General features: G+C 42.0%; 2 protein-coding genes across 2 annotated transcripts in view; one reads left to right on the top strand and one right to left on the bottom strand.

Annotated features, from left to right (window-relative positions):
- ARL13B (ADP ribosylation factor like GTPase 13B) overlaps nt 1-1,427 on the bottom strand; it is a 48,343-nt gene extending 46,916 nt beyond the window's left edge. The window contains exon 1 of the mRNA XM_026036928.1: nt 1,350-1,427. The gene's annotated coding sequence lies outside the window, so the exon portion shown is untranslated. The remainder of the gene's footprint in view (nt 1-1,349) is intronic.
- Nucleotides 1,428-2,239: 812 nt separating this feature from the next.
- Nucleotides 2,240-14,583, top strand: part of PROS1 (protein S) — a 31,181-nt gene continuing 18,837 nt past the window's right edge. Inside the window, exons 1-7 of the mRNA XM_026036931.1 lie at nt 2,240-2,392; nt 6,163-6,320; nt 7,084-7,108; nt 7,441-7,527; nt 10,960-11,082; nt 11,207-11,329; nt 13,314-13,439. Coding sequence (XP_025892716.1) covers nt 2,314-2,392; nt 6,163-6,320; nt 7,084-7,108; nt 7,441-7,527; nt 10,960-11,082; nt 11,207-11,329; nt 13,314-13,439 — 721 coding nt within the window. The 5' untranslated portion in view covers nt 2,240-2,313. The remainder of the gene's footprint in view (nt 2,393-6,162; nt 6,321-7,083; nt 7,109-7,440; nt 7,528-10,959; nt 11,083-11,206; nt 11,330-13,313; nt 13,440-14,583) is intronic.

Below are 14,583 nucleotides of genomic sequence, written 5' to 3'. Positions count from 1 at the left end.
AAAAAAAGTCCTCTGCATCACAGATATGGCCCATAACATTCAAATAGGACCCAAGAAATAAAAAAAGTTGCTAAAGGAAGATCAGAGGCAGACTATGCAATAGCAAAAAAATCTTGCTCAGGTGAAAAGAAAACTAAAAATGGGGAGAAAAATACCAAAGAATAAAGAATTTCTCYAAAACATGTCACATAAAGAAGGCAAGCATTATCTCATTTCTGAGCAAGTAATAGTAGGGAAAGGAGTTACACTTCAYTTTCCTCTATTGTTACACTCTGCTGTGCGGAGGCTGCATATTTCCTGAGCTATCTATAAAAAAATGCCCATTGATCTCTGACACAAGCACAGGATATATCTATACTATCTAAGTTTCATATGTTGTATTATGCACTAATGCTGCTGCAGACATTAAACCTCTCAGCTCATATACGTTTGTGCAGGCGCAGTGAAACCAGCGAGCCCGCGAGCTCAAACCTGCAGACCTGGGCACTTAAGCTAGCGAGGCAAGGAGGGCAGCGCTAGTGACTAAGGGACTAAGATCAGGTCTAAAAACCCTTTTGGGGGAAAAAGAACTGAAAAAGCACACTAGAGAGACCAAGAAGAACATGGCAGGTAACTGTGTTACCTCTTCACACCGCRGATGAGATCAAGTCCCATTTAGCAGTCCCTAAGTTATGTGATCAAAAGTACCACAWACCAACCAAGACACTGAGCACCCAACACCACCGGAGGAATAAGTCTGTCTACTTCCATAGCAAAGCACAGGATAATTGCCTCTTAAATACTCAGAAACTGTAGTGTGTTCTCCCTTTGCTATGACTTTTAGCAGGTTTTTTCCAATATTTTCCTTTTTTTTTTTTTTTTAAAGGCACTTAAAGCAGACCTGTCTCAAAAAGTTTAACTACTTAATTTCCTAATATTATATTCCTTGCCTGACTGGGGTTTTAGCTGGAAGAACACAGTATTTTAGTAGTATCATATTACATTCCAAAGAGTCAAGCAAGCGACGGCACGGGGAAGGTCGCATGTCAGACCCAACACTACAGATCCCGCCTCAGCCAAAGGGAGTTAAAGCGTTAAGTTAAGCGAGTTCTGCACCAAAGCGGGTGCAGAAGCCCAAACGAGGAGCCCGCCAGGGCTCTGTGGTGCAGCTGTGCAAACAGCGCCGGGACAGCGGGCTCCTCGGTGGGAAGAAGCTCCTGCAGGGCGCTCCCRGCGCTGCCTCTGCTCCCGCGGCGGGAGCGGCCTCCCCGCTCGCCAAGGCCGGCTCCAAAGCAGAGCTCCCCCGCGCCTCCCGGAGCCCGCGCACGCGCGCAGCGCCCCCGCTCCGCCGCCAAACCCCGCTCCGATACCTGGCGCAGCGGCGGCTCCGCTCCGGGAGCTCCCGGAAACACAGGCCGCACTTGCCCCGCGCAGCGGCCAGCCCCGAGGAGCGGCCCCGGGCCCGCCGCGGCGCCGGGCGGCCCCTCGGAGGCGGCGGCCGCTGCGGAGCGGCCGTTACCGGCGGGCGGGACCCGGGTTGCCCCGGGCGACCGCGGGCCACGCGCCGGCGGAGCGAGGGGGAGGGGGAGGGGCAGCGGCCGCAGCGCTCTTCAGCGCGGGGCTCCGCCGCGCCGGGGTCACGTGGCCGGCGCCCCGGCCGGGAGAGGCCGCCCATTGGTAGACGCCGAGGTCTCCGAGGAGGCGGGGACGCGTAATCAGCTTGGTTACCCCTGGTTACCGCTAACGGGACGCCGCCCAGGACAAAATTTGTTAACACCAGCGGCGCGCGAAGGCGCGGAGCGCGAGCCTTCGGGAGGTGCGGCGGGAGGAGGCGGGCCCCCCGCTAGCCAATAGGAGCGGCGGCTCCCTCCACGGCCGCGGAGGGACAACCAATCAGTTGCCAGGAGCGCCTTTGGCGCGCCCGCCCCTTCACGCACCGCGCCTGCGGCAGCCGAAGCGCGAGCGGTGGGGAAGGCAGCGGTGCAGCCGTTAACGGTCGCCGCGGCCCGGCACGATGCCACTCCGCTCGTCGCCTCGCTCGCCCGCTGCCGCGGGGGCCTCCSCGCTTCACACTCGCTGCATCGCAATGCCCGGGGCGCCGCTGTCCCCGGGGCTGCCCCCGGGGCGTCTCGTCGGAGGCGCTGGCGCTGCGCGGGTCCCCGCTGACCGTGGCGGCAGCACTGCCGCCGAGGCGCGGCCCGGCGCTGGAGGGCGGCCCGGCCTGCCTCGCCCCCGCCCCGGCGCCCCTCCCTCCCGCCCGCCCCCGCCGCCCCGCACAGGAGCCGCCGCGCAGCCACGGCGCCCTGCCCGCTCCCGGCCCCGCGCCCGCCAGCGATGAGGCCCGGGGGCAGGCGCTGCCTGCCGCTGCTCGCCGGCCTCGCCGTGGCCGTCGCCCTCGCGGAGGCCGCGACCTGTGAGTGGGGAGCGCGAGCGGTGGCAGTGGGGGGCGCGAGCGGGGCCGCGGCAGCCGTTAGCGCCCCTCGCGCGCCCAACGGCCGCTCCGGGGTGAGGGGGGCGGCGAGCTGCCCGGAGGGTGCCGGCGGTCCGGGGCGGCCAGCGTGCCCTCCGGCTCGCGGGAGCCCCGTGCGCTCCATCGATCCCGCTTGGGGTGAYGGCCAGGGCGGAGCCGCTGATGGGAAAGAGGGTCTCCCCGCGGTGTCACTTAGGGGAAAAACRGCCGGGACGCAGGAGAGAGCCTCTACCGCCGAGTCCGGGCACATGGCCCCGGCGGCGCTGCTAGGTTCAGGCGTGTGAACACGGTCACGTAGGAACCGCTGCTTACCACACGCAAATGGGGACAAATCAAAGTGTAACTTTCATTTTAAGACCCAATTCTTTGCGCTGAGTACTGAGAGAAGCCGACGTGTACGTGGAACTAGCACAATTAGGGCGCAAAGAAAGTAAGCCTGTTTCTGACCTGCTTTACTAATGATTAAACCGGCAGAGGAAAACACTAATGTTTACCATCCAGGCTTTTGTTTGAATGATAGGGATTCTCACTATGAAGGTGACAGCATGGAAAGATGAAAGTTCATCGTTTCTGAACAGGCCCTAAAAATAAATCTCCCTCATGTCTTTTTATTCCTGTTTTTATTACATTTCCTGTTTTGTTTTCCCCACTGCACACAGTGTCAGTTTTCTTCTTTTATAAACAGTGGAAAGTTTTGTAAACCTTCTCTGTGGTCAGCTTTCAATTTATGCTTGGAAACACGAAAATGGGCAAACACTTGGAGTTTTATTACATCTAAAAGACCTGCTCATGTTGTTGCATTTTGTATACATAGCTGATCATAATTAAACTGAACTTATTTTTCTCTGTAATGACTTGCAGCTGTGAGCATTACAGAATTATTTACAAGCTTCATAAATGTTCCTGTTGCCAGTTTAAGTCTGTTGTGTTTTAAGTTCATGGAAAGTCTTCTAATATGTAAGAAAAGTAAATAAAATGTTTAGTAACTATGCAGAAACGAAATAACGGTTCTCCTTTTCCTTAAAAAGTCTTTTAAAATTAAGTTTGCAGTAGTAAGCACTGAGATGTAAATCTTGAAAGCTTCAGCTTCTCTTAAGCATATCTATTATCATGAAGTTTTTGGAATCTGCACATTTGTCTGACAGTTCTGTAATCTGTAGCCATATCCATGTAAATGATGCTTGGGCCCTGCAGACAGACTAACCACTGTCTAGACCTCAGTGTGAAGTCTGTATCCCCATAGGTCCCATTTCAGCACCAGATTGTTAGTCTGTAAGTTTCCGAGGGCAAGAGCTATCTTTGTTAATTGTTATTCATGATTAGAGAGCAGGACAAACAGTTAAATAAAAGTCTTATCAGAATTGTGGTCAAGTACTCAAAAAACATTTGAGTAAATAATACTTTCTATGCAAAAGTCCTGAAGTCTTTGCAATAAAAATATCAAGGTTGTGCTGAGTTACATAAGAGATTTTATTTAAATCCAAAAGTCACAAGGAAATCAATTTAAAAGCAGGCTGCTGTGAGGCAGGTGCATAGACCTTAGTGCTATTAACTGTTACATTGTGCTCAAAAGAGATCTGACATCTCCAGAAACTCTATTTCACTTAACAGGGTTTTTCTTACAACTATGAGAAAAAAAATGTGAAGAATTGGAATGATGCAGTTAAATGTCAAAACATAGGCTAATTTAAAGTCAACTGTGAATCAGGCCTTATCTTCCCCAGAGAGCCTCTGCTGATAGCACAGCAGGGTAAACAAAACCAGCAGAAGAGGTTTTTCTGCTTGCACATGTATTCTCCCTTTCACATACAGTGACATACAGTGATGAGAGCTCTTTTCTTTTGTCAGCATAATCATATCCATTCAGATTTTACAAATCCTCAGTTGTTCTAGCAGGACTTTCTATTGCAGTCCTCAGTTTAGCCTTGCTTTACACAATTTTATTTTTTTTTATTCTGTTATTTTAGAACAGATGGACTTTCAGCATCATTCTTACGAGTCTGCTTTTATTCAATGACAAATACATGACACTTTATTCCCACTTCAGTCTTCAGTAAGGCCAGCTGGTAGATCTATATGCATATATATAAGAGGAAACGAACAGCAGAAGACTAGACTGCTGAAATGCTTAATTCTTCTTCACCTTTCTATTTTTGCATTTCTGAGCAACTTCCTGGTTGCTCTCCAAGGTCAAGTAGAGCTTCAGGATGTTAGTGGGGCCATCAAACATTCCTGAAGGTCTTGCCTGTTGTCACACCACAAAGATCAGTTTTACTGAAATGGAAGTTAGTAAAGCAACAAGCTTATTCCACATCAAATAAATTCAACAGACTGACTGACACAGAAAAGTTTCTTCAGGTTTCCAATATGGCAACACTTGTGAGTGCCTCAGGTGTATTCCATTTAATTTAATAAWGTGTTTTAGGACTGTGTGTAGGGCAAGATGGTTTCAGCTATATGTGTCACATGAGACCTAGCCAGGCTTGAAGTTTTGGGCCTCTTTAGCTGTTCTTTCTGATAAGCACTGTAAGTTTTTATARTGCATGGACAGCAGGAGGCTATACTTAACTGCTAGCGTATCCCACAAAGGTGTTGCAGGTTTGAGGCGTTGCGTATTCACAACCAAGACAGAATTGACCTGATCGTCCTCTTCATAGCCTAGTGCTGAGTATTTCTGGGCACCGTATCTGCTTTGCAGGTGCCCTGACGCCCTCCAACAGTCAAGCTCAGCTGAGGGTTTCATTTGTAGGAATGCTGATACAGGGAGGCCAGGTGTACGAGCACAATGTTCTTGTGCTAGCAGATGTCAGCTGTGCACCTTAACCCATTGAATTGGACCRTTTCCAGCTGTGCTCCATCCATTCYTCTCCTGATCACAAGGAATGACCAAAAATAAAACCAATGAGGCAATGACCCCTCAGTCAGATTTAGTTGCTATTCCTGTAGTATTGTGTGCTGCACATCTTAAGGGCCAAGGGAAAAGAATGTAAAGGTAAATACAAACCTTTTGGTTTTTATATAATTTTCCCAGCTCACTTATTTGCACATCATTTGCCTAAAAATGAATAAAATAGCAGTGAGATACATAAAAAGGAAATAATGACACACAACACAGTCTAAATAAGTTAAAAATTAGGATTCTACTTTGTAAAATAAATGCATTTTTATGTTATACATCCTGATGATTCTCAGGAAAAAATCTTGCCTTTTATTTTGTCTTAAACTTCACAATTCTGAAGCAAATTACAGTTACGATACTTATGAATATCAGTTTGATTTTATAAGGCACATTTTTGGTCTCAGTAATAGAGATGGGCATATTAACTTCTGGGTAATTGAAGTAGGTAATTCAAAAGAAGTTTCACAATATTTCCCCACCTGTCAGTCACATACCTCAATTTATAATGTCCATTGCTCAAAAAAAAACAACCACTTTTTTTTTCCTGAATATGACATTTAAACTATATTTCAGGCGTAGTGCTACATAAGCTTCTTAATCCCATCAGATCTTTCTGGTCAGGAACAGTTAGTACAAATACAGAAAGCAGAATCCTGGAATGTTCTCCTTCTTACCCACACTTTTCTAAAAATATAACAAACAGCCACTCCATGACCACATTTAATTAAGGTTTTGTGTTGTGTGCTCACATTTGGTCAGTGTTTATGGCATTTTTCAGCTGTTGAAAATAAACAAGTCCTTTGTTTCTACAAAGTTTTATCACAGCAGTATGCCTCAGAGTTCCTGTCGAGGAAACGTCGAGCAAATTCTTTTATGGAAGAAAGCAAGAAGGGAAATTTAGAGAGAGAATGCATTGAAGAATTATGCAATAAGGAAGAAGCCAGGGAAATCTTCGAAAATAATCCTGAAACTGTAAGTATCTGGTGAATATCTGCGAGGGAGACAATAGTTTTTGCTTAGTACACAGAAAGCACTGAAAAGCTTAAAGAAAACGCAGAGCAAAAACTAGTGTGGTACTTTTTTTTTATATACAACCTCAACCTACAATTAATAATGAAGACTATATAAGAACAGAGGACAGGTAAGTAGGTATTATTTCAAAATATGGATCACCAATTTTAGACCCCAGTTGCCTGCAAGCATTCCATATGGAGGAAGCCTTTTGGCTTCGTTTAAAATTGTACACAGAAGATGCACGGCAATGCAGCCCTTTTAATGAAGGGATTGGGCATTTTATTATAAGCTTTTTTTCCTAGTAGTGAGGATACTACTCAGTTCATTCCCACTGCACATTATTTAATATTAGGCAGATTAGATTCAGCTTTGTATTATAAAATAGATATTACTTTATAAAAAGATATTACTTCAAAATATATGCGGTTAAAATGAAGTTTTGTTTTGCAAGCTATGTATCAATTCATTTTCACTGAGGGGGAAATTAAATTGAATGAGGACCTTAATCTTCCCTTCACTAGTAACTTGGAGGCTTGTGTTTAACAACTAACTGCTCTCTTAACTAAAATAGTGCTAATATAGACATCTTGATCCATAATTCATGATTTTTTTTTCTGTTATATGTTTTAAAATGTATTAAGTGATGTATTTTGCTATAACTCTACTTGAAACCAAATCAGGTTTCTCTTACTGTTTGTTTATTTTTCTTTTCTTTCTGCAGGAGTATTTTTATCCCAAGTATTTAAGTAAGTATAAAAAAAAACTTGACCAATCCTGGTATATCATTCACTGCTGTTATTTATAATACAAGCCATGTTGTTCTAGCCATAGAGCTTCAATGATTTCCTAGCTGATTATAGTGCTTAGCAGCTCCTAGGCAGTTCTGTGTGCTTAGATCCCAGCAGACATATTCAGAAGGTGGTGGGTTTGTGATCAGCTGCCCTTAATAGGCCCAGACAGTTTTTCTTATTCAAGCTGTGAGAACAGACTCTTTGAAGATGCAGTGCAGAAGCTGTTGTAAGTTCAGTCTAAATGAGTATTTGTATCATAAGCAGATTGTGTGGGTTTGTGTTTGCAGGCTGCCTTGCCTCCCATCGAGCAGGGGTTTTCAGAGTTATTGCAAGTACTCCAGATTCTCCAGCAGACCTGAGGGCTTGTGTCAATGGTAAGCACTGCTACTGTGTACGTCACCTCCTGCACTCAGACCTAAGCATATGCACTTGCATGACTAGAAAGCAGTTCACACAGGCAGAAAAAGAAACAAATCTCTGTTTAACTCAGGCAAACACAATTACCCAGCACAGAAATTCATGCAGAATTAGATGAGATGCAGCACTTTCAGAATGAAAGTGTAGGTATTTTTATCTGTGCTCTGGAAAAGGAGCACAATTAATTGCAAAATGTGCCCATTTGTAAAGCTCTTTTAGAAGCATGGGAGAATTGCTGCCGCAGGCCACCAACATCCTCTACTGTGTTGTCTGGACCCTACTGGGGTTTTTAATAATTGTGCATGATACTATTCTGTCAGTTAAGGGAACAGACCTTCTGCTTAATTCTCTTCTGTACCACTCTTTGGCTCAAATTATAGCACTTCATGAAGTGGGTGATACTACCATCTGAAAAACACAATCAGCTAGAAGACAGAGTCATTGATTATAGACAAAACATGAAATCTGTGGTGGTGTTCAGACAGGAGTTTTTAAGCCAACATATTCATAACTCCAGTGTGATTAGTATCCTTACTGATAAATTCACAGGAAGACTTCCCCATATTTCCTACTTGTCACAGTGGAAACATTTCTTTACAGTTCTTAAAGCTTAACAGCTTGATTACATCGAAAGCGTTCTCAGTTAGCTTGAATGTACATACTTATCCCTAAGCAGCTGACCCTGTTTTTGTCATTAAAAGCAATTGAGAACAAAAAAGAAATCCTTAATAATTACACTGCACATAGTCATGGGTGAACATGTTTTCCAGATCACTTGGCCAACGTGCCTGCTGTCACAAACTAAAATGTACTCCCATTCATCTTCTCTTTCTCACTCTCATTAGAGGTCCTGAGAGGAAAGGTTCTGTGGATGTGCAGTCTTTCTGTATTACTAACCAGTTCCCAGCGAGAACAACTGATTTCCTTGATCCTCATTTTATTTCTGTTTTTCTCTTCACCTTATAAAGTCAAATTAAGAAAAACATTACTGTCATTTTCCAGTCACCAGGAAAAAGACAAAGTTAAAAGATTTTGAATAGAAACATTAAAGGGCTATAAGGCTCAAATATTCAAAAAAAAAAAAAAAAAAAGCAGAACATTTTAGGAAGAGAGTTATTGCTGAAAAATAAATAGGATTTTAATTTAATAATATGCAATTATTACTAGTATAGAATAGTATTTTTAAAATCTTGTTTTCACTGAGACTTTTTTGAGGATAGATGCCAACAAGTTTGAAAATTCTGGGATTTTTTTAAATTTCTTGACCCTGTTTATTTTTAAAATGAATGATTTCCTGAGAATAAACTGAATTATTTTTTATTAATCTTCTAAAGATGCAAAACTAAGCAAAAAATAACAATTCAACACAATTTAAAATAACTTCACTAATTTGACATTTGTTCAAATGATGCATTTCAGATTACAAACACAGACAACAAATGATTTTAAAAATTTGAATATTTTGACTTTTTTACTCCATTTGGGGAAGAAAAGACTTTCTTGAACATTTCTAATTCAAGCAGCTAAGCTGCATCTTTGAATACTTAGACATGTGTATTACATAAGTTTGCATACTTATAAGTGCATTTGAAAACAAGCATTTAAAAATACCTGTATTTATATTTACGCATCTCACCATGACATTTTTCATGGATATCAACTACTCTGAGTGGCAGAGGATGCAGGGACCACAACATGTTCCTGGCCACCTACCCTCGCATTGTAGGCTGAGCAATCTTCTTAGGTTCAGCCTTTGCCACAGAGGGATCTCAAAGGGCATCGCTGGTCATGGACCAAAAGAAGGCAGCCCGGCTGGGAAAAGAGGAACACCAGCCCTCCCTGGAACAGATGGCTGCTGTGTTATGTCCCTTCTGTGGCACACTAATTCATCTCTAAACATAAGCTCTTTGGCTATCGTGTACTATCCAGTCATTCTTATCTTCCTCCTCTGATCTATTTCACTGGTTCACCAGTTTTTATCGAGTGGATTCCCCAGTTCTCTCACCTTTTACGCACTGAATTCCTACCACCTACTCCTATTGAGCACTGCCAATCCAACACATTGTCTTTTCAGATCACTGTTTCCTAAGTCCTCAGTGTCTTTTGCTCAGAAAGATTTCCACTCTTTTTTGCCCAGTTGTACACTCTGACAGCCAGCTTATACTTTCTATCATTTACGTAAGGCTTTGCTTACACCAAGCTTAGTACAGATGCTGGTTCTTGATCCTATAAAAGCTATGAAGAAGCAAGAAAGAGGAAAAAGTTCAGGCCCTTCCAGGACTGACATTTGGTAATTACTGTGAATTAACCATACCTCTAACCTTTTTCCTTTTATTTCTTCTGTTCCTATCCATCTTCACCTGTAACTGGAGTCCTTTGGTTTGCAAAATGAATATTACACATTATGCAGCTGCTATCATAGAGATGAGGTGGACCTCTTGAGCTTGGCTAGCCTCTGCAGTTTTGGATTTACTTGCAGCAGAATTTTAATTAGAACTAGATTTTCTCAGCAAATATATTAACAGATTTTGTTAGATTTTCTTTGTCACAAAAGTCTCAAACTGTTATTCTGTGGGCCCCAGTTCTTTTTAACACAATTCAAAAAAAAAAAAAGGAATCTAGTCGTACCTTATGTACAGAAACACTGGAAGTTTGGGTCTCTAGTTACACTGGTCTTTCATTTCACTTAATTCGAACTTCAGAAAATCCTTCCTCTATTTCAGTCCACTCTGTTCTGTCAGGACACTACCTTTTATAAGGTACGTCTCAAAATGACGTTTTAGAGTTTTACAAGGATGCAAGTCTAAAGCAGAAACAATATATTTGTAATTATCAGAGGCCTGCAGAAAAAAAAATCCATAAACCTACCAGAAAACTCTAGAAGAGTAAATAGAACAATACCTTACACAGCATGCTGACATAAGCTTATGAAAATGGTGCAAGAAATAAAGACACCTAGATATTTTGAGCAGAGCAAAAAAYGTGTATTGTGTTCTCTGCCACAAAGCTGTTTTGAGACAGTATTGAACACTGAGGTACCTATCCAGTCAGGCCACTGAATCTGTGAAGCTGTGGCAAGCCAAGGCACAAGAAAAAGTAAAAGRAGTCCTTAAGGTATAATTAAGTATCAAGMGTACATTTGACCACAGTTTTCAGAGGATTAGCATGGTTTATTGAGTCATTTGTTATGTGGTTTTGTGGTTGTTTTCTCTTTGCCAAAGAAAAAGTACTAGTGTTGGTGATAATTGTCCCTGGATTAGCGCTTGATCTTATGTATTAAATTCTTTTCTTTCTTACTAAAAGTTCCTGGGGGGGATAAAGAGAGTAAGCTGACTACTGAGGAAAAATTACCGAAATAACAAATATTTCTAATGTTTTTCCTCCGACAGAAATTTCCAACCAGTGCAGCCCTTTACCGTGCCACAGAGATGGATATAAGGACTGCATAGATGGACAGGCCAAATATACATGTGTCTGTAAACCAGGATGGCAAGGAGAGAGATGTGAAGAAGGTAGAGTCTCTACTGTCATTGTGATGATAGCTCTCAGGAGCACAACTTAGTTTAAGAATACCTACCCCCATGTAGTCGGACAATGAATCTTTAAGCAAAGGTCTTTATTTTGTTTTCCTTCTAGATATAAATGAATGCGAGAACATAAATGGAGGTTGTAGCCAGCGCTGCTCTAATTTACCTGGAAGCTACCGCTGCTTATGTGAAGATGGTTACTTCATGCATTCAAATAAAAAAGATTGCAGAGGTAGGAAGTGTGACTTAAAGAGATCATTGTTACATGAAAATAAAATATCTGTAGACTAGAAAGGAAAGACTTTATTCTGGTAGTTCTGTAACTGCTCTAAGTCAACAGCAGCTGATGTGGCTTCTGAAAGAAGCAGTCCTGCTCCAAACCTGACTACTTGTCACATCTCTTGCCTTACTTACATCACCACAAGCAATTGTGTAATTATGTAGTGAACCAGATCAAGGAACTGCAATAGGGTAAAGCCAACCTGGCGCTAGGGAAAGGCTAGGTACTAGATTCTGCTTTATTACACACCTCTGTGTGTAAAGCTGCACAAATGTAGGTTCATTAACTACTTACCAAAATGTATTTTGTTTCAGTCACTAACCAGTTTCACATACATTTTAAGCAGGCTGAAACAAGAATCTAGATTGATGGGACCAGCTAACATATAGAAATCTTGCTTGGCAAATGGTGGAGTAACCTAAATCTTAATTTACAATACCCTTCTTTGAGAGGTTTGAGAGTTCATTGGAGAAGAAACTGTTCATAAAGCTGAATTGTCTTGAATTCATGAAACACGACATTTTTTCTTACAGCAGTGCCTATTATTATCGACCATGACCTCTCTGCTTCCTTCTATTTCAGATAAAGACTAGGTACAATGACATAATCAGCAATTCTTCCTGCAGAGTTAGCAACCTCACTTCATTTTAACATCATGTATTTCCCTAGTGAACTATGCCAGCAATTTTTGGGTAATGCCAAGTTACTAAAAACTAAATGTTGAGAATATCATTCACTGTTTCATTCACAAAAGTATATCTACTAAAAGAAGCATAGTCTCCAAAGAAATTCCAGAATGGAAGATTGCTGTTTTGTCACAAAGGACAGGTAGATAAGAAGAACCAGCTAACTGATAGATCTCAAAAAATATTTCCCAGTGAGGTGATTATTTAATAAGGAYATTTCTATTGGAGCTTTACAAATATTAATGTTAAGGCTAGATCTGTTCACTGTTTTCACTAGTAATATAAACAAAAATGTGAGTACTGATCATTCAAAGACTGACAAATTGTAAGTTAGAGGAAAGAGAAAAGCAGCCGAAGTGCAGTTTAGTTACTGAATTACATCCAAGCACAAAATTAGGCATCCAGGAAACTGTCATGCACACCAGAATTGTAGAAAAGTGGACAGCTTTGACTCCAAAACAGGTTTTGTGCATCCAAGCAAGCAAGTAGCAGCCCTGTGCTCCCAGTGCAGTACTGCTTCCAGAGTTAGCACAAAACCATGGAGAAAATGAAAATGGTCTTTGCAAGTACAAGTAGCAACTGCAGTATTATCCAGAAACTGATACTCTTCTGTCTACAAGACTTTTAATAAAATATACTGCATGCAGTTGTAGAATCTACATTTTGAAAATGACACAAATATTGGGAAAAAAACCCACAGAAGACAGATACTAAAATGATTTGAATGATGGAGGGGACAGTGAGAGGCTTGAGCACCTGTCAACAGAGACAATTAAAGACTGTGAGATGAATGGATCATAGCATGCAGGAATCTCTGATAGTATTACCACTTTTTTTCTGAGTATCCTGTCTTTTTTTTTTTTTTTTTCCAAGATATCATTTCATTAAGAAGTCTGGCATAGTTTGTAGGAAATCTCTCGACTGCATTTTTCTTTTGCGTCCTTAGAGGCAATGTGTTTTCCTGTTATCCACAAAACACACAAGATAATGCAAAAGGGAGGCAAGGCAGAGAATTCCCTTTTCAGTGAGGGGAATCTAAAATGCCTTTGGAGTCCTTTGGAATTCTTTACTACTGTAGTAAATTCTGTTAAACTTGTAAGCATGTTAAACGTAGCAAGAAAGATGTCATTTGGCAGCCTTCTTCACACACTCTTGTTCCCTGCCTGAGTTCTCATGATCTTGGATTGGGGTCAGGATAGAGAGTTATGCAAGACAGCAGCTTGTTTTTCATAATTTGTTTGCATTTCTAGATATAAATGAATGTGCCCTACGTCCAAACATCTGTGGGACAGCCATCTGTAAGAACACCCAGGGGAAATATGAATGTGAATGTGCAGAAGGCTACACATATAACTCAACTTCCAAGAACTGTGAAGGTATGTCCCTTTGTTGTTGTTGCTTTCTGTTTTTTTAATCCACTGCAAACTCCAGCAAACTCCAGCATCTCTTGTGGTGGTGCAATTTCTTAATCTTCACGTTGTCTATTGCAATATGATTCAAGTGTTGGTTCTTTTAAGGGGTTGATCGAGCTGTACTACATATATAGCTGCCATGACCTGCCCGTAGATCTTGGAGAGTTAAGGTGGACTCCCCTGTGCCCTGCYGTGTAACAGATAGGTCTCAGTTCATGGGAGTTTTCCTGTCTAGCATCCATGCAGATGTCTTGCGTGTCTCAGACCTGCTAGCATGTTTCTTCCAGATAATCTGGAGCAATGTGTTGGGGATCTGAACACTACTAGAGTGTCTGGTATCCTATAGCAAATGTTGTTACACCCGTAAGGATGGGATATTTGATGTTCAACACTTTGATACAAGTCCCTAACTCAAGTGAGGTTCTAGCAAAGGCAAACGGTAGTGGTTATTCACCAATTCCAAATTAGGTAGCACAGCCAGGAAGTCTTAGAAAGACAAAACCATCAAGAAATGAAAGTCAAGCTTAACTTATTTGTCTTGGAAAAAAAAATGAAAATCTTCCAAAGCTTCACTTTATCCATCTGATAGTCTGCTTTGGTGTTTGTTTAGGCCACATGGCCAAGAGAGGCTCCATTTTTCTGTCCTTTGTAGGCCCTTACATTTCAAATACCTGAAAGAACTTTTCATGARGGTCAGTGAATCCCTTTTTAAATGACATTCAAGCACCTCATCTTCCTTGGGATATCCAATAACATTAGAAAATAGCAGTTTTAGAGTGAACAAACCTCTCTTCCAGGCTGGGAGTAGCAGCAAAAAGGCATATAAAAAAATTGTTACAAGAACCCCATATTTAAAATGAAAGTCATTTTTTCCTATCTAGAAAAACTGTTAAATAAGAAGCTGCAGCAAAAGAGTTTTTCCTCAAGAATATTGTTTTCTGAAGTGACAGTCTGGAAGAAGGAACCAAGATAAAGTTTTGTAACAGTTTTAACAGTTGAAAAATACCAATAGCTAGTGGTAATGTGCAATAAGTCATTCTCACAGATACAATTATAAAATATATTTTTTTTAATATTTGCAGAATTCTCCTGGAGTAGATTTTAATTT

Source organism: Nothoprocta perdicaria, unplaced genomic scaffold (assembly GCF_003342845.1).
Source record: "Nothoprocta perdicaria isolate Ctin4 unplaced genomic scaffold, notPer1 scaffold_188, whole genome shotgun sequence".
NCBI classification, from domain to species: Eukaryota; Metazoa; Chordata; class Aves; order Tinamiformes; family Tinamidae; genus Nothoprocta; species Nothoprocta perdicaria.
The sequence above is the reverse complement of the archived record's forward strand: the minus strand, read 5'-3'. Positions and strand labels throughout refer to the sequence as shown.